The 27,675-nt window shown below is 35.2% G+C and overlaps 1 protein-coding gene across 12 annotated transcripts in view; it reads right to left on the reverse strand.

Moving 5' to 3' along the window:
* The window catches only part of VPS13B (vacuolar protein sorting 13 homolog B), an 811,203-nt gene that overhangs the window by 691,722 nt on the left and 91,806 nt on the right, over positions 1 to 27,675 (reverse strand). For all 12 annotated transcript variants that reach the window (XR_006706367.1, XM_045454090.1, XM_045454093.1 and 9 more), the window contains 7 exons: positions 25,264 to 25,438; positions 16,063 to 16,331; positions 10,977 to 11,072; positions 10,389 to 10,511; positions 9,772 to 9,909; positions 8,522 to 8,609; positions 1,489 to 1,680 (listed from right to left, as the gene is read on the reverse strand). Coding sequence is in view for 11 of the 12 variants with exons in the window: in XM_045454090.1 (XP_045310046.1) it covers positions 1,489 to 1,680; positions 8,522 to 8,609; positions 9,772 to 9,909; positions 10,389 to 10,511; positions 10,977 to 11,072; positions 16,063 to 16,331; positions 25,264 to 25,438 (1,081 nt within the window). In the remaining variant the exon portion in view is untranslated. The remainder of the gene's footprint in view (positions 1 to 1,488; positions 1,681 to 8,521; positions 8,610 to 9,771; positions 9,910 to 10,388; positions 10,512 to 10,976; positions 11,073 to 16,062; positions 16,332 to 25,263; positions 25,439 to 27,675) is intronic.

The raw sequence follows: 27,675 nt of genomic DNA on the forward strand, positions 1-27,675 counted from the left end.
ACTTTTACATGAGAAAAACAAATTATGTACTAATTTTTATGCAAACCTAAGTGTTCATTTCTCTGGGATAAATGCCCAAGAGTACAGCTGCTAGGCTATACGGTAGCTGCAGGTTTAGTTTTTAAAAGAAACTGCCAAACTGTTTTTAGAAGTGGTTCTATATTATAAATTCCCATCAGGGATGAATGAGTGATCCAGTTTCTTCACATTCTCCCTGACATCTCCCAGTACTATCACTGGTTTTTATTTTAGCCATTCTATACATACTATCCTAACACTTCTAAGAGTGCCTGTAATGGAGTAGGCATTCAAGCAAGGTGCAAGAAATGAATGCATAAACATGTCAAGCACTTAACTATGCACTAGGCACTGTGTTATATGCTATTACATGCACTAAACTTTAAAAGTTGGTCCTATTAGTGTAACATTTAGAATAACAGTAAATTGCAATGACAAAAGTCAAATAAAGAAGTTCGAACAACAGCAAAAGTTTATTTCTTTAACACAACAATCTGAGTCTAAGGGACCAAGAGGTGACATAGTGATACCATGCTACCGAAGACCTAGGTTGATCCCACCTTGTTCTGTCATCCCAGAATGCAGCTTTCATCTCAGGGTCTAAGCTAGCAGCTCCAGCTCCTGCCATTTTAATTTTTTCCAGCCAGAAGGAAGGGGTAAAGGAAAAAAGGCAGGCTTGCACTTTTCCTTTTAAAGTCATGGCCCAAAAACTCACATAAACTTCTGCTCCTATCCTGGTAGCCAGAACCTTGAGGCACAGGACTATACTTGGGATATATGGATATATCATCTTTATTTTTATCATAAAAATTTCTATCACAGAAACTTCTTTTACCATAAAATAAGAGGATAATGGACATTGGGGAGACAATTTAACCATCTCTGTCACAATAATTAAACTCATTAGAAAGACAGAGAAATGGAAAATCAGTAATATTCCTTAAATTCCCTAAGGTAAGAAGGAGTCAGAATTCAAACCACAGTCTAACCCCACAAAGGTCCTTTACTATGCTATTATGTCCTACTCTCGAGTGCTGTATTTTAGGAAACTATGATACCTTCATGCCATGTAGAAGAAATTAGGTGTACAGCAAATTCTTTTTTACCAGTAAGACCTCAGTCTCCTTAAATGTTAAATTTGTACATTTAGAGTCCATCTTCATGTCTGTTCCTTAGAATCCAATTAAGGGAAGAAAATTATATTTCATGAATATATACTGGAAAGAGTACCAAAAAGGTGTGGCAATGAAATACTGACAAATACTGGCAAATAAAGTACTTATACAATTTCCAAATCTTGACCTCTCCCATAACTTCTACACACATGTATATTCTTTAAATTAACTAAATCCATGCAAATCAAATAGGCAAACTACCTAAAAAGTGTAATTTAGCAAAAATAGAACAAATTGGATTATAAAATCATTCAAACCAACTACCAGGAGATTTAAAATTAAGCCAAAAACCAACCTGGTTTTAGTCCACTGTATGGTTCATATTCATGTTCCAATGCACAAACAATCATTTTCAAAATTCGATGCACTGCACTGCTATCCAAACGAAAGTCTAGAGGACCTATAACAAGGCTTTTGGTAGACTTCTCCTGAACTACTCCCATATCTTCACTTTTCCCTGAAGAAAAGTCTTGTTGATTTGCAGAACCTATAAAAAGCCAAATCTTACATCAATATTTTAAGCAATCAGATATACCAATTTAAATATTACTCTTTTCTTATCTTTTTAGCTTATAGCTTAATGCCTTAAAACCAATTCTTCATTGGCTGAATACATGGAACACTGACCATATATATTTTTCTCCATACCGATGGGACAGTATTACCATCAAAAAAAAATTGATTCAGATAAAAACTATCTCTGTGATCTATTTAATATTACAAGAAGTGCTATAAAACTCGAACAATCATTCTTAGAAAACTATTCTCTAAAATCGAACTGGCTAATATCCAATAATTCTATACACAATACTATTACATTGACTGGAAAACATGAGCGGAGGAAGTTGCATTTTACTCTTTTGGAAGTTTCACTGAAAAATAGATTGTTTACAATTACATGTTCACAAGGTACTGTGAGAGTTGTATAGTTGACCATGGAAGTGAACTAGAGGTACTACCTGCTTTAAACTTTTTCCAGAATAAAATTATTATGGCCATGATTCATAGTGCAGAACCCAAGTTCTTCAATCCCTTATCTCCCCATATATTGAGGAGGAACCAGAGGCTATCTTCTAAGAAAAATCTTGGCTCTACCTACAAGTATTTCTCCTTAACATGCACACTCCTTACACTAGAGATTCAGTTTTAATACATAAACCATCTGTTATAAGTGACAATATATGGTAATTTATAAATCTTTTTTTTTTTTAATGTTTATTTCTGAGAGAGCGAGAGAGAGAAAGAGCACAAGCGGGGGAGGGGCAAAGAGAGAAGGAGATACAGAATCCAAAGGAGCCTCCAGGCTCTGAGCTGTGATGCTGACACAGACCCTGACGCAGGGCTCCAACCCACAAGCCGTGAGATCACGACCTGAGCCAAAGACAGACGCTTAACCACTCAGCCACCCAGTAATTTATAATTCTTAAGCCATTCTTAGTTTATTCAAACAAAAATAGGAAAGTAAGGCTTCCCAGCACTAATACCTTTAGAATCTAGAACGGCCCTATTAAACACAAAAGTTATGTATCTACACCTTCCAATAACTTCCAAATACAGAATACGTTTCTGTAATTTTAAACAAAGGAGTTCAGTTCAATCTTTAGTCTCAGTGCCACAGACAAAAAAGAAAAAAATAATTATTCATATATTAAGGTGGACCACACACAGACTTAACTAAAATCAAATAAAACATACAAAGTTAATCTTATACATGATACGCATATATAATATATATATACATAATAAAAATATAAATGCATATAGACAAATAATACTGAGTCACATTAGAAATTAGGTAGAAGGGCACCAGGATGGCTCAATCAGTTGAACATCCAACTTCAGCTAAGATCATGATCTCACACATTAATGGATTCAAGCCATCAGGCTTTGCACTGACAGCTCAGAGCCTGTTTCAGATTCTCTCTCTCTGCTCCTCCCCCATTAGCACTCTCAAAGTTAAATATTAAACATTTCTCTCAAAAATAAACATTAAAAAAATTTTTTTTTAATTAGGAATAAATAACATGCCATTCACATAAAGAATCACTGCCTTCCAGAGCTAAGCCAGGCAAACCTGTTAGGAAGGGTAACTTAAAGACAACAAAAAAAATTTTGGTTATAAATCACAATATACAAAATCACAGAAAATGTTCTGCGTTGAGTTCCATAAGGGCTATCAGGCTTCATAAATGAACTTAATATTATCAGAAGACCCTTTTTTTAGTCATCAAATTGTCTCTAAAGTAATAGAAGCCCATAAGCATCTATTTTTTTTTCCAGGTAATACAACTTGATTCCAAGGCAGTTTAAATTTAGATGCCAGTGGCTTGTCTGAAATTTAAAACTGCAACAGGCTTTTTGCTAAATCTTTTCAGCAAGGTATTTACTGAACCCACACTCAATACGTTTGGGTCAATCCAGCCCCCTGAATGTTTGGCTACTCTTATTAAGAGTCAACACAACATCCACGTAGCCCAATGAAAAGAAAGGATTTACGAAGCAACAGCATCTACACTGCCCCTATCTTCCTATATTTACTTTTATACCTACTGATAGAAAACCATTCTTCTTCCTATTCTGCAAGCTATCAAAACAACTCCACCAAGCATTTGCACTGTCAATGTACACATATTGTCCTCTTTCACTAGAGATTCACCTACTTTCTTCACCCACTGCTTCTCATTTAAGTTTGCTTGTAACTTCTACCTTAGGAGTCTTTTTTTTTTTCTTTAAGGAAAGAAGAGTCTGTTTTAGCTCTACTCTATGAGCTAGAAAATTAATCCCTACCCAAAATAATGCAGGAATCAAGAATCCTTCTATTCCAGCATTCCTTTCAATTAATACCAACACTGTCCCAAGACATCCAGATTCAAATAGGCAATGAACCATGATGCTTCTCTCTCATCCTTTCCCTCAATCCAGTAACGGAAGTATTTCAATTTTATAGTTCTCTAAAATTTTCCTTTTGTAGGTTACATTTTCATCTATCTTTTATTTTAGGTCCATAAAAACATGTGCAATAACTTCCTAAGTTAAAAAAAAAAAAAAACTAGAAAGGCACTAGTCATAGTAACAAATATTCAAACAGTTATATGAAGAAATATTTCAATTTAGTTTATAAAACACTGAGTGCTTTCAGGCAGCATAACAAAAAACTGTCAGAAGATGCTTATCAGTATCAAGCAGTAGCATAGGAAACTTATTAACTGAATTTTATATGCCATTTCATAATGTGGGTAAAGTACTAACTGCTACATCATTTATCACAACAAAAATAAATGTAAGTTTTTTGGTACTGCATACTAGTTTCTTGCATTAATTAGAATACTATCATGAATTTAAACACACCAATCAAATCTAGCTTCAAAATTTCAGAATTCACTACAAACATTGTGAAATTATTGGTTTAATATGCATTTAGATACTTAGATTAAATTTAGGGTACTTTTTTGATAATTTGGACTATACAAACAAATAAATGTCAACTGACACCAAACCAAGCATTTTAGATAAAATATTTCTTTAAACTGTTTAATATTAACCTCTTGTGAGAATTCAAAATACTTTTCTTAGGTTCACTCTACAAATTTCTTGCTTCAAGTAATCAAAGAAAGAAGAAAATCTGAACACAGTAGTTATGAATGCAGGCTGTACAGTCTGACTGGCTGGGTTCAAATCCCACAGAATAGGTGTATAATCTTGACCAAGTTACTTAACTTATCTAGGACTGGCAGTTTTCATCACTTGTAAAATGAAGATAAGGTTATCTACCTTTAGGGTTATTATGAGGACTAAATAAGTTAATACATGTGAAACACTCAAAATAGCACCTTCCATTTAAAACCATTTAATAAATATTCATTACTATTATTATCACCATCATCACCACCACTGTATTATAAATGAATATAAAACCACAATGAGAAACAAACATAAACACAGTTACCTAAAAGCAGGCAAGGAATAAACAAATTATTTGAATAAATGAATACATTTTTCAAGTACATGCGACATTCACAAATTAACAGTGAAATTTTATCAAAAAACATCCCTGTTTGCATAACTGAGAAAGTAGATGTGTAGTAGGAGACCAAAAACAAGAAGTAATTACCACAAATCTCACAACAGCAGTTTCCTCTGCTGAGGCAGGGAGGAGAATGTGATAAAAAAAAAAAAAAAAAAAAAAAAAAAACACACACACACAGAATGCATATTGGATACGGACACTGTCCTACTTCCTGGCTTGGTGTGGGGAATACACAGGGGTTTCCTTTATAATTCTTTGCTATTCTGTACATAAATGTATGTTTGTATGTTATGACCTAATAGTTTGTTTTTAAAAAGTTAAGGACTAAGGGACGCCCGAGTGGCTCAGGCAGTTAAGTGACCAACTCTTGATTTTGGCTCAAGTCATGATATCACGGTTCATGAGTTTGAGCCCCACATTGGGCTCTGCGCTATCAGCACAGAGCCTGTTTCAGATTGTCTCCCTCTCTCTCTGCCTCTCCCCCATTAGCACTCTCTCTCTCTCAAAAATAAACATTAAAAAAATTTTTGTTCAGGGCGCCTGGGTGGCTCAGTCGGTTGAGCGTCTGACTTCGGCTCAGGTCATGATCTCACGGCTAGTGAGTTCAAGCCCTGCGTTGGGCTCTGTGCTGACAGCTCAGAGCCTGGAGCCTGCTTTGGATTCTGTGTCTCCCTCTCTCTCTGCCCCTAACCCACTCACATTCTGTCTCTGTCTCTCTCAAAAATAAACATTAAAAAAAATTTTTTTAATTTAAAAAAATTTTTGTTTTAATTAGGTATAAATAGCTTGCCATTCTCATAAACCACTGCCTTCCAGAGCTAAACCAGGCAAATCTCTCTGTCTCCCTCTCTCTCTAACCCTTCCCTGATTTCTCTCTCTCTCAAAAATAAATAAATTAAAAAGTTAAGGACTCAGATATTTATAACATTGTATATGCTACTCATGGAAGTGGAAAATATGAAAAGTTTAACAGTTAAAAAACTACCAGTTTCTCACACAGACCATATATAAGCACTGTAGCAAATATAAACTGTTTCCACAGTAAATGTACAAATAAAATTTTCAGTGCTCAGTTTCCTTCCTTGAAGGACAGCTACTTGATACTCCACCTAAGATACCTAATCCACAACACATGCATAAGACTCCATTCTAAGCCAGCAGAAACCTACCATTTTACATTTGGTAAATCCAACACTATAGCAATTTATAAAGTTCTTAGAACACAGACTTCTGAGTTGCCCTTTCCTATACACAATTGGCTATTGAACATCTTAGCCTCAATGTCCACAGGTAACTCAAAACACATCTTTACCAAAGCACCTGGTGGCTCAGTCGATTGGGCATCTGACTTTGGCTCAGGTCATGATCTCACAGTTCCTGAGTTCAAGCCCCACGTGGGGCTTGCACTTGTCTGCACAGAGCCCGCTGCAGGTCCTCTGTCCCCCTCTCTCTGCTCCTTCCCAACATGTGCTCTCTCAAAAATAAATAAAACATTAAAAGAAAAAAACCCTTTTTTCCTACAAAAATCCTTTCTTGTTTCTATCTCCCTTAGTGGCTATCCTACCCTCCGAGATCAAAATCAGATACACAATATAAATTTATCTTTAAATAAAGCAATGCAAAGGCAGTGAGTGAAGGTTTTATGCACAGAATTAAATCAATCTGAAACAGTGAGAAGCAGGAAGCCAGTAAAAAAGCGATTAAAATCTAAAGAAAACAGCATATTGGATGAGAGTGGTAACAGTGGAGTTTACAAGAAGTAAATGAAGATAGATTTTTGTAGATGAATGTTGACAAAATGTGTTGATGAACTGGATGCTAGGAAAGGAGGAGTGTGTCATGAGGATCCCTAGGTTTCTGGCTTGAGGTACCAGAAGATAGAACAATGTTCCAAGATTGAAACTAAAAGAGAAGCAGTAGGTGGTCATAGGGATTTTAATAATTCCATTTGAACGTATTCACTTTTGAAGTATTTGTGAGACACATAAAGAAGTAAAAATGTCATGTATGCATTGGATATTTAATTCTAAACTGAAAGAAGTTTAAACTAAAATTACAACTATGTGCATGAACATATAGAAGGTACTTGGATCCATGGAAAAGAATAAAATAACTTCAGGAAAGAGTTTAGGGAAAAAAGTAAATCCAAGGTTTATCGATGAGAACAACATTTAGAAATCCCTTACAAAAAGAGGAAGCAGAAAATTACTGCTCTTTCCTTATGTTTCCATCTAACAAAACTTCAAGATCCTTTAAGATCAACTTCTCTGTGAAGTCTTTAACCCCACACATAAAAATAGTCACTTTCTGACCTAGACCTCTCTTAGCTCTCCATTTATACTACTGTTCTTAACGTGCTGTATACTATAATCATTTAAGTTCATAAACACCACCTATTGGTTTCTTGAGAAATGCTTTGGTCTTCTTAGCATTCACCATATCTAACTCATCACCTAACATACATAAATCAATTATTAACATATGAAAAATTAACAAAAAAAGAACGTATTTTCGCTAAGCTTTCAATATGAAAATAGAATAAGCACAATATAGTATATTGACAAGCACATAAAATATCAGTTAAACTTTTAAAAACATCATTTGCTAATAAAAATAAAACATATAGGGGCGCCTGGGTGGCTCAGTCAGTTAAGCCTCTGACTTCAGCTCAGGTCACGATCTCACGGTCCGTGAGTTCGAGCCCCGCGTCGGGCTCTGGGCTGATGGCTCAGAGCCTGGAGCCTGCTTCCGATTCTGTGTCTCCCTCTCTCTCTGCCCCTCCCCTGTTCATGCTCTGTCTCTGTCTCAAAAATAAATAAACGTTAAAAAAAAATAAAAAAAAATTTAAAAAAAAATAAAATGAAACATATAATAAAATACTATGTATCCATAGTCTCCAGAAGCATTTATTTCCACTACTCTGCTTGAAATAACAGTTTTTTAAATAACAAGATCTACATAACCTTCAAAATGTATTTAATACCTAAAAGGAAATGTTTATGCTTTCGGACAATTTAATATAATATGAAATTCGATGTATCAAAATTTTAGTACTTGGTACATAATAGAACTAAATCTAGTTGGTTATATAAATTTAGCTGGTTATATATAAGAAAGGATTAAAAATCTAATAAGGGTCTAAGCAAATTCTAACATGATATTAAAATTAAACCATTCCCCAAAGTAACAGAAGGTAAATCTGATGTAATAGATGACAACCAGTCAAGGACCAACTGATTCTGAAGAGTCTTTTGTTTCTCTTGTTCAAAGAAAAGCAAATGTAAAGGAAAGAAACTAGTACCTTTGCCACTGATGTTCTCCATTGTATACAGGTAATCCATGTAAAAAGCCCCAAACCTTTGCATTCCAGCTATCTCAGTGTATGTCTCCTGCCAACAAAGAAAAGCAAATAGAACACACATTGTATAGAAGAGACTTTTGAGTTTAAAACCTAATAGGTCAAGAATCAGACACACATCCTTACACAGAATGTGTATCAAGTCAAAGAATTACCAAAACAACAGAGGCTAGCCAAAGGATTCACTTCTAAGAAAGGTAATGTTAACTCTACAACAGACCACACAAAAGGACATCCATAATTCTACTAGACATTTTGAACACTTTATCAATGTCTGGTTAATGAACACCTGTAATGGAATAGGATAGTATACCCTTGACCTTTATTAACATCACAAAACTGTCTAATAATATATATACCCTCAAATATATTTAATCCTTAAATAATCCAGTACACGTAAATGAAAATTAATACTAAAGATATACTAAAATATGTATAATGTATGTAAGTATGCAGATTAAAATTAAATTCTTTATAAAAGTAAACATAGCAAAAAGAGTTAAAATATATTTTATTTATTCTATTATATTAACCTTCTGGTAACCTTTTTTTGAATGTTTAATTTTATTCCATAGAAGTACACGGATTTTTATATGAAAAATTCAAATAACACTAAGATACATACACAGTAAAACGTGAAATTCTTCATCTCTTCCCATTTATCCCCTACACAGAGTAACTAAAATTAGAAGACAATGCTACAAGTTTCCTCCATGACTATCTTAACTTTAAACATTTTTTTTTTTTTTTCAACGTTTATTTATTTTTGGGACAGAGAGAGACAGAGCATGAACGGGGGAGGGGCAGAGAGAGAGGGAGACACAGAATCGGAAACAGGCTCCAGGCTCTGAGCCATCAGCCCAGAGCCTGATGCGGGGCTCGAACTCACGGACCGCGAGATCGTGACCTGGCTGAAGTCGGACGCTTAACCGACTGCGCCACCCAGGCGCCCCTATCTTAACTTTAGAGAATGGATAAACTAACTGGCTACATACTATATATAAGTAGAGATCTTTGTGCACTCTTTAAACTTCTCTAGATGTAGAAACTGGACAAAAATACTCTAAATGTTTCAATGAACAACCAGCATTTAGAATATATTACTTGAGAAGAAAAATGGCAATCCCAACTATTCACACAAAGCATCCGCCCTAACAGAGCCTAGAAACTGGCTCAACTATATATTCTCTAACCTTATGATGGGCTGCATCCAAGATGAATTCTGCACGAGTACCATTATTTTCTGGACTTCGGTAATCAAACAATGAGTTTGTGAGGTATGTCAAACCTTTCATACTCAAATTTTCACCACAAATGAAGAAACAGGCTTCCTGAAAATAAATACAAAAATTTCTTAACAGGAGGAAAAATCATTGAACTGCTAAAGAAAATAAAACCTTGGTTTTATAATACCCATTTAGTAGTCACTACAACTTGAAGTCCTATAAAAAGACAAGGAACGTTGTCTCCATTTTTCACTGCCTATATTGGCAAAGAACATTTTAACAAACCAAAAAGGAACTCCAAGTGGCTGCCATAAACAAGAAAGAAGAAACATTTATAGATTGAAAAGTATTTGGAACTACTGTCCAGGTGTTAAGTGCTACCAACTTTCTAAATTCCCCTGAGCTCTATAATTTCTTATAGGGGAAAACAGTAAAGTTCCTCTCTTAAGCCAAAGATATATGTAGTCTAACAGATTTTTTGGTATGGTTAAACATTTCAGTAAGCACTTCATTATCCCTGTCTTCTATCCAAAAAGAAGAAGAAGGAGGAGGAGGAGGGGGAGGAAAGGGAGAATTTGACTTACAGTTTCACTTCTATTCATATTCTCTTCAAAATCTTTAACACCCATAATTCCTTTAAGGCACATGGCTCTGCAACCAACAAAACCAATCTGGCAATCAAAAAAAGGCTCTCCCATCATAAGGGCCTGTAAGAGAGAAGGAAACATTAGAACCAAGAATTTGAATTTCATAAAAATGTTATATATAGGCTTTTCTTGTAAAACTTCTAAATTAGGAGCAACAACTTCTTTAGGATTATGGCCTTTGCAAATTTATTCTCCTCAGATCATAACCCTATTAAGAAATATCTTACTTGTCTCTGTATCCTCAAATCTTTGTATCCTCAATGACTGGCACCTTACGAACATTAATCTACACATATATATGAGCTCACACAAGTTAAATGAAGAAAATGAAAGGATAAATTAACATTCCATATTACAATAAAATCTTTGTTAAGTATTTCAACCAATACTACTGATGACTAAAATAGAATTATAAAACCATAAATGTACTTTAAACATACCACTTATGATAAAAGCTTGCATTTATGAAACATTAAAGGCCATTCAAAAAGTTTTAAAAATATATGTTCAATGTTGAAAGATTACCTCAACTGTAGTTCCTTCTTGTTCCCAACACAATACTTCTTTAGATTTAACTTTCTGAGGGCTATAATAACTACTCTCAGCTTGCATTTCAGTGAGCTAAGAAACAATGTAAGAATATTAAGTAAAATTAGTATTAGGAAAGCAATAAACTGTCATTATTATGATGAATTGATGGAAACAGGGCCAATTTTAAGATTCAGGAAATTTAATTATTAAGCAGGAAAACAGGTGCAACAAAAACAGCTGTGACAGATTATCCATGGTATAAAGGTTGAAAATGCGAGTCTAAACTCACATAGAGAATTTAATGCCATCTTATTTTATTTAACTTCTTTGTTCTAACAATATTGCTTGAAAAGGTAAAGTTGTGTATAAGTCCCATAGTTATATAACTATTCATACATTCTGCGAAAAATTTTATGTATTTTAACCTCAATTCAATATACATTCAACCAGGTTTAGTTCAATCATTCACAAAATTTCTCCCAAAGTTTCCATCAAAAAGAAAATTATGAACAGACACAAAGAGATTCAACAAAACTTATTCTAATTCTGTGAAGGAAGTAGGTTCGTGGGTGTTTACTTTCAACGTATGTGTCTCATAGAATGTCTCAGACTCATTCAGTGATGCAAACACTTAATGGGTGACAGCTGGATAACAAGTACTAATCAAGATGCTGCCAAAACAACAACTCTTGCACCCCTGAAGCTTACAACACATTACTTGTATGTATCCAAAAACGAGATAAATTACCTTCCAAAGGTACTTTTCTGAATGCAGTATAGTAACCTGGTTTGGATCATGTTACAGAAAACAACTTTATAAAATGCGATTAAAGTCTGGAATTTAACAGTAATGCCCCAGTGTTGGCTTCCTAGTTTTGACAAATGTACTATGATAGCATAAGATGTTAATAGGGAAACTGAGTAATGAGTATATGTGAACTCTCTGTATTTTGCAAGTTTTCTGTAAATATAAAACTGTTCTAAAATAAAAGGGTTTTTTTCATTTTTTTTAATGTTTACTTATTTTTGAGAAACAGAGACATAACATGTGCGAGGAAGGGGCAGAGACAGAGGGAGAGACAGAATCTGAAGCAGGCTCCAGGCTCTGTGCTGTCAGCACAGAGCCAAACGCGGGGCTTGAACTCACAAACCGAGATCATGACCTGAGCTGAAGTCGGACGCTTAACTGACTGAGCCACCCAGGTGCCCCTAAAGTTTTTATTTTTTTAAAGGTATTCTGCCATGTTTGCTAATGAGACCCTTCCTTAAACTCCTATGCAGTGGATGGATTTTTCAAACAGGGGCGCCTCAGTTAAGCGCCCAACTTCAGTTCAGGTCATGATCTCGCAGTTTATGAGTTTGAGCCCCGCGACGGGCTCTGTGCTGACAGGCCCAGCCTGGAGCCTGCTTCAGATACTGTGTCTCCCTCTCTCTCTGCCCCTACCTGGCTCAAGCTCATGCACGCACTTGCTTGCTCTCTCTCTCTCTCTCAAAAACAAACATTAAAAAAAATAAGTTACAAAAACAATATTTAACTTTGGTCAAATAGAACTTACTAAACCAAAAAGTTACTTTAAGCATGATAACTTCTTTATACTTAAAATCAACTACTTATTCTCATTTCTTAATAGCAAAGAGTTTATTACATATGAGCCCTTATTTCTTAGATGCTTCTAGAACTAGTATACACCATGTCGTTATTTTAAAGTACAATTCTATGAAATACTCAAGTAAAGTCAGTATTTTAAACTTGATCACCCTTCAGCTGTCTACAATTATTGTAGAGAGAAAGCAATTAATTGATTAAAAGGACTCAAACATTACAAGAACAATTTTCAACGTGATTTTTAAAACGCTACATTTAATTTGGCATGATTTTTGTTGGATTCGTATCAACTGTTCAGAATGCTAATGTAGAAACACGACCTTATTTTCTGACCAAAATATGAACCACAAATTAATTCCATACATTCTTTAAGTCCAAGCTGAACAATGAACGCTAATGTTTTCCTCCTAAATATCAACGGATTTCCCTTAGAGAAACCTTAGAGACATAAATGTTCGAAAAAAATTTTAAATGTATTAACTAATGACAAGTACTGCCCCAAAAGTCTATAAAAGTTTTGTATATAAATACAAACTATTCTGACTCAGTTTAATACAATTCTTCCTATCAAAGAAGAGAAATATACCAGAATAATTTCAAATTTAAAAGTAAAAAAACTCACCAGAAAAGATAGAACTTTTGCTAGCAATCCCTAACTTCCCTCACAAACTTAGATTAAAAGTAACTTTTTTATCATCTAAAACTGGCAATATACATATGCTTTCACAAATATGTGAAATTTAAAAACAAAAACAAATGGGGCACCTGGGTGGCTCAGTTGGCTAAGCACCTGGCTTGGGCTCAGGTCATGATCTCACAGTTCATGAGTTCAAGCCCCAGGTCGGACTGTATGCTGACAGTTCAGAGCCTGGAGCCTGTTTCGGATTCTGTGTCTCCCTCTCTCTCTCTGCCTCTCCCCTGCTCATGCTGCTCTGTATCTCCCTCAAAAATAAATAAACATTAAAAAAATTATTTTAAACCAAGACAAATGAACAAACAATAAGAAGAATCAGACCATAAATATAGAGAACAAACTGACAGTTGTCAGAGGGGAGGGGCTTGACGGGGGGGGGAGGCGATAAGCAAAATGGATGAAGGAGATTGAAATATGCAGGGTTCTGGTTATGGAACGAGTAAGTCAAGGGAATATAAAAGGCACACCATAGGGAATACAGTCAATGATACCGTAATAGCATTGCATGGTGATATTTGGTAGCTAGACTTGTGGTGAGCATACCATAATGTATACAGATGTGTAGAGAGATGTGGAATCATTTCATTGTACACCTCAAACTAATGTAACATTGTATGTCAACTACACTCAAAAAACAATTATACCACTAAAAACTTTAAGTATAATGTAAGTTCTCTAAATAGTTCATTCATGCTGCTGTTACTAAGATATGTTTATGTATCTTTTAGAACTTAAGCTTGAATATTTATACTTACAAATAATGCAATTACAGTTGTTGCCAAAAACATCTGTTAAAAGCAGAGATGATCATATAATAAAAAAATTTTAATAAAGTAAAAAAAAATAAAATTGACAATATATGTAATAATTGCTGGCAACAGTGGCTTTTTTATTATATAAAGATTTTATTGTTTTATTTTTAATTTTACAGACTGATGCCTAGTCCCTTTCGAAGCTGTATCAGTGAATTTTAATTGTGAAATTAATTAAAAAAATGTGTTCCCCAGAAGAATTCAGAAAAAAATGATGTCAAAATAGCACAGCTATTTTACCATTTTTGCCCCAAATTTTATTACCAAAAAAAAAATCTTTTAAACCAATTAAGCTCAAATTTTGTTAAAACTCACTTTCTACATTTTTCAGGGTTTGTCATATTAGAAAACACTTAATGCTTTTAATTAGAAAAGTCTTTAAAGACTGTTTACTTTAAAATATTTTTATCTAGGGGCACCTGGGTGGTTCAATCAGTTGAGCGTCCGACTTCGGCTCAGGTCATGATCTCTCAGTTCACGAGTTTGAGCCCCATGTTGGGCTCTGTGCTGACAGCTCAGAGCCTGGAGCCTGCTTCGGATTCTGTGTCTCCCTCTCTCTCTGCCCTTACCCCACTCGTACTCTCTCATTCTCTCTCTCTCTCTAAAATAAATTTTAAAAAAAACATTAAAAAAAATTTTTTTAATTAAAAAAATTAAATATTTTTATCTACCATCTGCTGTAGTTATAAATTGTATAGCAAGATACTTCAGTAGTTAAACAACAAGTCAAATTAAAAACACCATGAAGCACAAACTTGATTTTTTTTTTCTGTGCTACACTTCCAGTATCTAACAAGTTACCTGGAATACAACGTCACAGGTTGAACACAGGTGTTTACCTCCTTCAGAAAAATGCCTCCACAATAAACCAACAAAGACAAATAAAACTGAAGAAGTATAATCTAAAAAAGAATCCCAAAATTTTGGAAGATGGAAAGCAGACGAGGAGATACGTAGGATGGATAAATTTATTTACTTGTTGAATATATACCAGGCAATTTCCAAGAGCTGGAGATACCTTTTTAAAGTAGCCTTTTTTAAAAACTACCACTTGCTGAGTTTAGTATACTCCCAAAATAGAATATCCACAATCTTCTGAAAAGGCTATTATTCTTTCACTCACTGATAAACATTTGGGTTGTTTCAACTATTTTTCTAGGATTTTTGTTTTATTTTAAGTAATCTCTATACCCAATGTCGGGCTCAAACCCACAACTCCAAACTCAAGAGCCGCATGCTCTCCCAACCAAGCGAGCCAGGGACCTCAGGTTGGTTCAACCTTTTGCCCATTGTGAATAATGTTTTCATGAACATTCATGTACGTCTATTTGTTTGAGTACAGTTTTGAGTATATACCTAGGAATGGAACTGCTGAGTCATATAACTCTATGTTTAACTTTTTGAGGAACCACCAAACTATTTTCCACAGCAACTATACCATTTTACATTCCCACCAGTGTTCCCATTTGCTTTCAGCCAGCTCCAACTAAGATTCTGCCAGTGTCAAATCACCGCTCTATTCAAGATCACCAACAATTCCCACAATGCCAAATCCAATGATCCATTCTCACAAATGACCTACTCTGTCAACTTTAAAGCATTTATGGCACTCAGCTTCCAGACAGACACTCTTGGTTTTCTGCCTAACTTATTTTCAGTTTCCCACACTATTTCTGCCTCTTCTTTCCAAATACTTAACACCACAGTGCCCCAGAGTTTGGCCCTAGAACCTTTCCTTTTTTTTATCTACACTGATTCTAGTCTTAACAAAATCTTCTGAAATTTATATACCCAGACCAAACTTCTAATCTGAACTCTAGAGAGGAAATAATTTTATGAAATAAGGATTGCTAGACGATCTTACATCTACTAAGTGTAAAACAAACTTTCAACTAGATCCTTTCCAGAAATCAAAATTTATGCATTAAAGATGAAAGAAATACAAACAGCAAGAAAAAGGAAACCTACTTTGAAAGTTACAGTTGCCTTTGTGCAATAAAATCCTATAGACACAATAGGATCCTTCAAAGTCTGTGCTTTTTGCTGATGCATGGCTGATGTAGGATCATTCCCAAGGAAGTCTTCCTCATTATCATCATAACTCACAATTGCAGGCACAAATGACCAGGCCCAAGATACCCATCCCTGTGGCTGCTCATCCTCTTGCTGTGAATACAGCTCTTGGCCTTTGTACTGAGCAGGATACTGCATATCTATTCTTGTCTCATCTTCAACACCTAGCAAAATAAAGTCATTTTAAATAAATCAAGAGGATTTGACTAAAAGGGAAATTAGGAATATAAATTCTATAAAAATATTTCTTCCATATCCTTGTTTTGAAATATAAAGTATGAACAAATTATACACTGGCTGTTATTATTTGAAGCCAGTAATTTAGCATTACTACTTTCAAGTTTCTATATGTTGTACTACGTTAATCCCCTTACAGAGTCCACAATTAATGTTATATGGGGAGAAGTTTATAACATAATTTTAAATGACCTGATAAATACAAATAATAAATTCATTCTTTAGCATTCCATTAACAACTACCTTCCAAAAATAAGGTGCTAAGAAACTGAGTTTTCTCAGAAACGTAGTATCAGAAATATCTAAGAAAAGTTCTTTATTTTCTGATGCACCCAATAAAAAAAATGTCAAGCACTCCTAGGCAAAATGCATCCCCCACCCCAGGGCACCTGAGTGGCTCAGTTGGTTGAGGGCCCAACTCTTGATTTCAGCTCAGGTCATGATCCCTGGGGCATGGGATCAAGCCCCTCATCAGGCTCTGCACTGAGCATAAAGTCTGCTTAGGATTCTTTTTCCTTCTCTCTCTCTCCCCCTTCCTCCTTCCCTCCCTTTTCTTTGCCCCTTTCCCCCTCCTCTTTGCCCCCTCCCTCCCTCCTCTTTGCCCCTTCCCCCGCTCATGCTCTCTAAAAGAAAAAAAAAATTAATGCAAACTCCCCCCCCAAAAAACAATTATCCCTAAGAGCAAAGTATTATAATTATTCTTTATTTTTTTTTAAGTAGGCTTCATGCAGATCTTGAATTCATGACCCTGAGATCAAGACCTAAGCTGAGATCAATAGTTGGATGGTTAACCAACTCAGCCACCCAGGTGTCCCTATAATAGAATTATTCTTACGATATTAAAAAAAATGATAGCGTTGGTGATTATTAGTGGGTAACATAAATTATCTTTCTTATTCTACATATGAAAAAATTATAGCAAAGAACTTTCATGTAGTTAGAAATTGACAAAGAATTTAAATCCCAACCACTCCAGGGTCACCTGGGTGGCTCAGTCAGTTAAGCATCCAACTTTGGCTCAGGTCATGATCTCACAGTTGGTGGGTTTAAGGCCTGCATCGGGCTCTGTGCTGACAGATCTGAGCCTGGAGCCTGCTTTGGATTCTGTGTCTCCTGCTCTCTCTGCCCCTCCCCCACTCACATTCTGTCTCTCTCTCAAAAATAAACAAACATTAAAAAAAATTTTTTTTTAATTCCAAACACTCCATTATGCCGCTTTCATCAAGACAAACTCCATCCCAGTCCCTCAACATTACCCTAACAATACAAACAAAAAACACATATCATCATGCAATTTAGGGGGAAAAATCACTTTTTACAAAATTAATGGCATAATTCAAGCATATTTACTGTCCAGTGAGAAATCTATAAAACACAGACTCCATTAAATACCATCTTCATATAGATCCACTGAATCTGAATTTCTAGTCAGTTTTCTAGCTAGAATAACTTCATAACTTTTTTAATCCTTATGACAGGAGACTCTTGGAACATATTATACTTACAGGTTATGAAACATGGCCATTTATCTTCATTCATCTGAGAAGGAAAAGACTTACTAAAGTAGTAACTAAAGAATCTAAAATCCAGTACCACAGCCATTTTACTTAAATTATAAAAGGTACAATCCAGAAAATATTTTGTATAATCTTGCTGTTTAACCATAAATATTTTATCAGTTTCTATTGAGGAATAAAGCCTGTTATTAACTGCCCCTGGTAAGATCTCAAATTGGTCATTATCAATGAATATCATCTCAGTTATAAAACAAGTCAGGTCACCTCAACCCAGTTAGCAATGACCAGGTTGAATCAACTCCCAACCTGTGTTGTCTAAACCATTAAAACAGAGGAAGTATCCACTGCTTGATCTTGTGAAACAAAAGAAACATCACTAACAGAGCTCTGAAAAATAGCCACTATAATTTATACTTAATATTAATTAAAAATTAAGAGGGATTTTGATGAAAGATGGTTCTGAAGTTTCAAATCTTTGCTGTTTTGCAAAAAGAATGAATTAGAGCCCTGAAATGAAAAAGGCATCTCCCTAATCCCTCGTTAGAATTTCCTAAAATACTCTCTTCCTTCAGAACAGTGCATCTTTTTCTTTTCATATTTATTTATTTTGAGAGAAAGAGGGAGAAAGTGAGTCGGGGAAGGGCAGAGGAAGGGAGAGAGGGAATCAGAAGTAGGCTCCGTGCTGTCAGTGTGGAGACCAATGCGGGGGGCTCAATCTAACAAACCGTGAGATCATGACCTGAGGCAAAATCAATAGCCAGATGCATAACCGACTGCCCCCAGAACAGTGCATCTTAATCTGGGCCTTTTGATAGAATTCAGGAACTTCATGAATTTCAACAAAAAAAATATATTAAGTATTTAAAATATAGCATGTTTAATTATGAAAGTAACAAATCACAGTTGCGAGTTTAATTATTAATACAAGTAACAAATCACAACTGCATCGCCATCAATTGTAAACCCTACAAAAATCAGATATATCAAGTAACAGTTGTGAAGTTATCTCAAAATACCATTTACACACATTACTCCTTGGAAACTATGATAGTTATTAGACTTCCTGCTAATTGTCATTAATGTATTAACATAGAAGCACATATTAAAAAAACAAAAAAGATAAAACATAGGAAATAGTATTTTTCAAAACTAGGTATCAGGCAGTTTAGCCAGTGAGTCCTGAGACATGGGAGACAAGAAAAATGAGGTGTATGTTTGTGCCACCATACCACCTCGACAGAGTTTCTAAACCAGGGATAAGAAAGAGGAAATCCAAGAACTCGGTAGTCTCCTCGGATGAGAAGACAGAGTAGTGAGTCCAGGGAGACTTAAGGTGGCTCGAGTTTGCAGGGCAGAGTACCAAACAAGAAAGACCTATTCAGAGAGAGTGAGTGAGCAAGCGAGCTCTTCATACCTGCAGAGGGTCCAACTCCAGTCTTCAGCTAAGTATTAATCAGTTCATGCAAGAACTACTGAGGCCATGAAAAGAACCACAAGAAAAAAACAAAGAAAATAATCCTCAGGACTGAACGCAAAATTGGGAATAGTTTGTGTTCTCAGCAGGAAGAAAGAAAAAAACATCAAGAAATAACTCAAAAGGCAAATTGTGGCAGTAGTGGGACAAAACTGGCCCCAAGCTAATGGCGGTTCTGATCTCAACTAAAAAACATTTAAACCAAAAACAAAACAAAACAAAAAACATTTAAAGCAAGCCAAGTGAATTAAATTATTTCCAAGGAACTTCACTTTTTGCTAGAATACAAATATATCCAGCACCCAACAAGATAAAATTTACAATGTCTGGCATCCAATTAATAATTATCAGGCACATGGGGCACCTGGGTGGTTCAGTCGGTTAAGTGTCCAACTCTTGATTTCCGCTCAGGTCATGACTTCACGGTTCATGAGTGAGTATGGAGATTGGGAATCTCTCCCGTTCTCTCTGCCCTTCCCCTGCTCATGCTCGTTTGCGCACGTACTCTCTCTCTCTCTCAAATTAAATAAGTAAAAATTTTTTTTAAGTTTTTTATTTAAAAATTAACAGGCATGCAAAGATGTAAGAAAATACAACACAGATGAGGGGGGAAAAGTCAGTCATCAGAAAAAGACCTAGGTATGATACAGTTCATAGCATTAGTAAACACGGACATTAAAATGGCTATATAAATAAAAAGACATTTAAGAAAGCATAAACAAGGAGAAATATGAAAGGTTTTAACAATACAAACAACTTCTAGAGATGAAAAATGCAGTATCTGAGATAAAATATAAGTTAGATGTGATTAATAGCAGATTAGATACACAAGATTAGTGAACTAGAACAGAAATAGAAACTCTCAATAATGAATCAAAATAAAAGGTAAATGAACAAAGATGAACAGACCATCAGAGAGCTCTGCTGAACTTCAGGCAGCCTAATAGACATGTAATTACTGTCTCCAGAGGAAAGAGGAGAAGTGAAAAACATATTTCAAGAAATAATGGGGGCGCCTGGGTGGCTCAGTCAGTTAAGCGTCAGACTTCAGCTCAGGTCATGATCTCACGGTTAGTGAGTTTGAGCTCCACATCGGGCTCTACACTGACAGCCAAGAGACTGGAGCCTGCTTCAGATTCTGTGTCTCCCTCTCTCTCTGCCCCTCCCCTTCTTGCACTCTCTCTCTCTCTCAAAAATAAATATTTTTTTAAAAAAATTTTTAAAGAAATAATGCCCACAATTTTTCTAAGTATATATGAAAACTATAAACCCACGGACCTAAAAACCATAATGTAACATGTAGAAAGGATACCATGGCATATCAAAATCAAGATGCTTAAAACCTTCTGAGAAGAGGTTCATAGGCTTACCAGAGTATCCGAGGAATCCACAGCACCCACAATAAAATAATCCCTGCTTTACACAGAAGATAAAACTAATTTCTACTACTCTGCAAGCAAATACTAAAGTTGCTTTCTCCCTTTATTAACACAGAAGAAAAATCTAGTCACATCTTGATGACAGAACAGTTAAAAAGGAAAATATGAAATTTACATTTAATCAAAATTTAAAACTCTCTGCTCAAGGCACACCTGGTGGCTCAGTTGCCTTTGGCTCAGGTTATGATCTGAGTTTTAAGACCTGCATCAGGCTCTGGGTTGACAGTGAAAAAACCTGCTTCGGATTCTCTCTGACCACCCCCCCCCAAGCCCCTCCTCCACTCTTGCTCTGTCAAAAATAAATTATCATCCAAAAAAATTCTTAAAACAAAAAAATACTCTGCTCAAGAGACACCTATTTAAAATTTTGTTTTAATGTTTATTTTTGAGACAGAGAGAGACAGAGCATGAACGGGGGAGGGTCAGAAAGAGAGGGAGACACAGAATTGGAAGCAGGCTCCAGGCTCTGAGCTGTCAGCACAGAGCCCAAGGTGGGGCTCAAGTCACAGACCATGAGATCATGACCTGAGCCAAAGTCGGAAGCTCAACCGACTGAGCTACCCAGGTGCCCCAAGAGACACCTATTAAAAATGAATTAGCCAAGGGGCGCCTGGGTGGCGCAGTCGGTTAAGCGTCCGACTTCAGCCAGGTCACGATCTCGCGGTCCGTGAGTTCGAGCCCCGCGTCGGGCTCTGGGCTGATGGCTCGGAGCCTGGAGCCTGTTTCCGATTCTGTGTCTCCCTCTCTCTCTGCCCCTCCCCCGTTCATGCTCTGTCTCTCTCTGTCCCAAAAATAAATAAACGTTGAAAAAAAAAAAATTTAAAAAAAAAAAAAAAAAAAAAAAAATGAATTAGCCAAGTCACAGGCTGGCAAAAAATATTCCCAAAATATATATGTGACAAAGGATTTGAATTCAGAATATATAAAATAAATCACAAATCAGTAACAAAACCCAAAAGAGTTAACAATAAGCCAATATCTAACATACTCTTCAAAAAGGTAAATATATTAATAGTCAATAACTACTTGAAAAACTTCAAAATAATTGCTCATCAATGAAATGCAAATGAAAACCACACTGAGATATCACAACCACATCCATCACATTGGCAACAAGTAAAAAATGGTAACACCAAATGCTGGTAAAGATATGGAACAATTGGAAATCTTATACAATGCTGATGGGAATGCAAAATGGCACACATTTCCGAAAAAAAAAAAAAAAAACCTGATTACTTTCTTTAAAAAAAAAAAAAAAAAAAGAAAAGAAAAAAAAAGAAAGAAACCTAAACATATACTTCCACTGTTAGATATCTACACAAAACAAAGAATAGCACATGTCTACAAGACTCTTGTAGAAGAATGTCCAGGACAGCTTTACTTATAATAACCAAAACTGGAAATAGCCCAAATATCCATCAACAGGAAAATGGCTAAAATACGCTATGGTATATCCATAGAATGTATATAGCAATAAAAAGGAAAGAACTACTGATATATGCAACAACATAGATGAATCCCCAAAATATTGTACCTTCAAGACAGTGAAAATATATTAAACCATAATGATGGACACATGTTATTACACATTTGCAAAAATCTATATAATGTAAAATACAAAGAGTGAACCATATGTCACCTGGAGGGGATGTTGATAATGCGGGAGGCTATGCATGTTAGAGTGCAGAGAGTATATGGGAAATCTCTACCTACCCTTCGATTTTGCTGTGAACCTAAAACTTCTCAAAAAAATAAAGCCTTAAGTAAAAAAATTAAAAAAAAAAGTAAAAAAGGGTATTATGCTTAATGAAAGAAATCCTTTCACAAGAGTTTATACTGTATGATTTGATTTATATGAAATTCTAGAATTAGCAAAAAAAATTTTTTTTAATTCAGAACGGTGTTTGCCTGAGTGGAAGTGGGGGGGTGTGCAAATGATTATAAAGGAGCAAAAGAAAACTTTTTAGAGATACTGATAATCTTTACCTTAATGGATATTATATATCACACAGGTGTACACATTTCACAAAACTTGAATAATACACTTAAGATTTATACATTCCGCATGCCTGGGTGGCTCAGTTGGTTAAGTGTCCAGCTTCAGCTCAGGTCATGATCACAGAGTTAGTGAGTTCAAGCACAGAGCCAGCTTCAGATTCTCTGTCCCCCGCCCCCCATCACACCCCACCCCCACTCACGTGTGCGCTCTCTCTCTCTCTCTCCCCCAAAACAAGCATTAAAAATAAAGATTTATGCATTTCACTTTGCAAATTACACCTTCAAAAAAATTAAAAGAACCATTAAGAAATATAAATGCTAGTTAACAATACAATGCTGAAGTCTAGGGGTGAAGTATACTGATGTCTAAGTTACTTTGAAAGGCATCAAAAACACTGGTTGAACTGATGAAGAGAAAGGTTAGATGAACAGCTATGTGATAAAGCAAATTTAACAAACTATTAAGTGTAGAATCTCAAGAATGAGTATATATATGGGTGTCCACTGTATAATCCTCTTTCAACTTTTTTATATTCGAAATTTGTCATAATAGCATGTTGGAAAAAAACTGAGGACCCTCTAGATGCTAGGTTTTGTTCTAGATATAAGATGCTGTTCCTGTTTCAGGAGTTCATTGTCTAACAGGAATTCACTCTCCAGTGTAAAATAAACGTATAATTTATACCTACATATACTCATGTTATTCCCTAAGCTTTTAAGTTATTCCCTAAGCTTTTAAGCAGATATTTTTTAATAAGCTATAATTTAAATACTATGAAATTTGGCCTTTAGAAATGTACAATTCAGTGGTTTTTAGTAAAATCACAAAGTTGGGCAACTATCATCATTCTCTAATTTTAGAACATTTTCATCAGTCCAAAAAGAATACCTCTACCCATTAACAGTCACTCCCCATTCCCTCCTCCTCCAAACCCTGATTACTAATCTACTTTCTGCTTTTACAGATTTGGCTATTATGGATGTTTCATATAAATAGAATCATACAATGTGTTCCTTTCTGACTGGTTGCTTTCACTTATGATATTTTCAAAATTCATCATGTTGTAGCATGTATCAGTTTTCATTCTTTTGTATAACTGAGTAATAGTCTAGTGTATGGATATATCACAATCGTTTATCCATTCATCAGCTGATGGACATGAAGGATGTTTCACTTTCTGGTTATCATGAATAATGCTGCCATTAAAATTCACATATGAGTTTTTATGTGGACATTTGTTATCAATTCTTTTGCATATAAACAAAACCTACGAGTGGCATCAATGGATCATATGGCAACTCTATGTTCAAGTTTTTAAGGAACTAGATTGTTTTCCAAAGCAGCTATTCCATTTTACATTCCCATACTCAACATAAAACTTCCCTACAATCTTGCCAACACTAGTTATTATTATGTGTCTTTTGATTAACGTCATGTTATTGACCTTGAAGTGTTATCTCACTGTGATTTTTGACTTGCATTCCCCATCATGACTAATGAGGGTGAGCATCTTTTCACGTGCCTGTTGGCCATTTGCAAACCTTTTGTGCATAAATGTTTATTCAGGTATTTTCCTCACTTTTTAATTGGGTTACCTGTTCCTAAGTTTTCAATATCCTTTTCTAAAGGCCTAAACTATGGCAATTAATCATATTCTGAGCCTCAAGCCCAATGCCAAGTCAGTCATTCTTTTCAACATCTGTTTTCTTCAGATCATTCATACTTCTATTGAATTAAACATTCTATCATTCTCCCACACCATACTAAACTAACTATTCGTATGTCTGTCTGCTCCACTGTACCTTAAGATTTTAAGGGAAGAGAACGCACCTTTTTCTCTCTGTGTTTTCCCAGATGACCAATATTCAGTACACTCAGTAGGCTTCAGTAAAAGTACATTGAACTAAATAACTGAAGTTAACCCACTAGTATCCTTCAATGAAATATATACTCCATTAATAAGGTTCCAATTAATTAGCTAGGAACCTTCCAATGAATCAATTAAGTATAACTGTAGTTGTTAAACAGAATTACATATTATAATTAAGTATATCTAATTCTGTTATAACTCTTGGTAAGCCTTTGCAAAAAATTACCAATACCCTAATTTACTAGAAAATGTCAACGCATTGCGCTACCTTAACTTTTTGTATAACATACATTCTGAACATTTATACCTATTAGAAATATTAAAGTTACTTGTTAGCATTTAAAAAAAGAAAATCACAGTAATATGCAGTATGTAAAAAAAAAAAAAAAAAAAAAAAAAAAAAAAACAAAAACAAAATCAAAGTAGTGTCAAACAACCAAAATAAAATCATTCCATCATGTTAGAACACTGCACAACTCAGTATGTTTTATTTTTTTAAGTTTCATAATGGTGAAAACACTATGCGACCAATAGTTCAAAAGAAAGTTTGTTAGATTTACCTGTAATGTTTCCTAACATATCTTTACTGTGACAGGTAGGATCTTCTGTTTCTCCATCTTTAAAATTGCCTATTTCCCCGTAGTAAAGAGCAATCCCAAGTTGCATTATACGGATAAACATAGGCAGTTGTTGATCTGTGATGGAAAGTTTCAAACTCTCTACTAAAGTATGAATCTATATTTGAAAAAAACAAACACATCAACAAAAAAGCATGTTCAAAGGAAGTAATTAATACACATAAATGTTAAAAGTTCTAAAATAGAATACCATAAGAAAAAAGTAATGTCCCAAACATTTCCAACATGTAAGCTAAAACAGTTTACTCTAAAATCTTAGAAATTAAAACAAATTTTGCTGTAATGACCACTAAAATTTAGGTAGAAACTGTATTAAGCCAAACTATATAAATACAAATAGAAACGGTAATGAAAAGATGTGGTCACTTTAGACTTTCATATAATTTTTCCAGAAATAAAGTTAAGGAACCAAAATATCAACTCTACAATATGAAGAATACAAAATCACAGAGATTTCTGTCACATCAACAGGAAAAGTTTCATGATGTCACTTTAGTAAAACCTTAATCAACCTTTCCAGTTCTATTAACCAAAAGAATACATACACATCCTAAAAACTTCTGTTAAGGGGGAATATTACTAACATTACAATATGGAAGTAAAAACATAATAAAATTTTGCCAATGGAAAACTAAGTGTCATACATGCTCAGAAGAGTTTTTCCAGACAAAATTTAAGAGATTTAAATAGGACATAAAATGTATAACATGAATTATAAGAAATAAACAAGATTAATTACTAACAAATAGAATATATAGCAATCAAAGTTATTCTTATAGAAAGATATTAATGGAATATAAACATAGTCTCGGTGTAATGGTTCCCTGTTGTATAAACATGGAATAAAACCAATTAAGCCATAAAGTCTCTTGGAAGGTTAATTTTGACTAACTGGTATTTGAGGGTCTATAAAACATGAAAAAGTATTAGTAATCATATTTTGGGGGTTAAAGGCACAAAAAATTGTATTTGAAAAGGAAGAAAGTTGTAAAATACTATTTTTAAGTATGAGTACAGGTTTCTTAAAATGGACTTAAAAATCATACACCAAACAGACCAAGAAGAGGTAAGAAAAGGCTTAGGAGCAGGAGGGTAGAGTATGCAGTGCAGGCCTGCCAAGCTTGAAATTTCTCTAACACATCCTTCTCAACTATTGTATGGCACCAATAGCACCAGAGATAAGCCATCTTAGCAGAATCAGTAACAAAGAATCAATCCTTTATATTCATATTTATATATATTATATATATGAAATTACACAGACCTAATATACCTTTAAAATATATAAGATGTTGCATATGCTTTAGTGCATGTTTTATATATACAGTATTTTATATATTTTATATACAATAGATCTAAATATCTTTTAAATCATGGGGCGCCTGGGTGGCGCAGTCGGTTAAGCGTCCGACTTCAGCCAGGTCATGATCTCGCGGTCCGTGAGTTCGAGCCCCGCGTCAGGCTCTGGGCTGATGGCTCGGAGCCTGGAGCCTGTTTCCAATTCTGTGTCTCCCTCTCTCTCTGCCCCTCCCCCGTTCATGCTCTGTCTCTCTCTGTCCCAAAAATAAATAAACGTTGAAAAAAAAAATTTTTTTAAATCAGTAAGACTAATCACTAATAGAAAAATGGCCAGGGGTGCCTGGTTGGCTCAGGCAGTTAAGCGGCCAACTTCGGCTCAGGTCATGATCTCGCGGTCCGTGAGTTCGAGCCCTGCGTCAGGCTCTGTGCTGACAGCTCCGAGCCTGGAGCCTGCTTCAGATTCTGTGTCTTCCTCTCTCTCTGACCCTCCCCTGTTCATGCTCTGTCTCTGTCTCAAAAATAAACAAACGTCTAAAAAAAAAAAAAAAAAAAAAAATGGCCAGAGCGCCTGAATGGATTTTTCAAAGAACAAATGGCCAGTGGACAGATTTTTAAAAATCTAACTCCAGTGACGAACGTTAATTAAAATCTATTTTCTTCGGGCACCTAGGTGGCTCAGTCAGTTAAGCGGCCAACTTCGGCTCAGGTTGTGATCTCCTGGTTCGTGAGTTCGAGCCCCACATTAGGCTCTGTGCTGACAGCTCAGAGCCTGGAGCCTGCTTCGGATTCTGTGTCTCCCTCTCTCTCTGCTCCTGCCCTGCTGACACTCTGTCTCTGTCTCTCAAAAAGTGAATAAACGTTAAAAAATATTTTTTTTTAAAAATTTATTTTGTTTAACAAGTTGTCCTGTTTTTAACATGATCATATTTAAGGACAGGCACCCTCCTTAATGTTCACGAACATATACACTAGTTAAATTTATCTGCAAATAGTTTTGTAATACAGAACACAGGTCTTAAAAAAAATTTAAGCTAG

The sequence above is a fragment of the Leopardus geoffroyi genome, chromosome C3, assembly GCF_018350155.1.
Source record: "Leopardus geoffroyi isolate Oge1 chromosome C3, O.geoffroyi_Oge1_pat1.0, whole genome shotgun sequence".
Lineage (NCBI taxonomy): Eukaryota > Metazoa > Chordata > Mammalia > Carnivora > Felidae > Leopardus > Leopardus geoffroyi.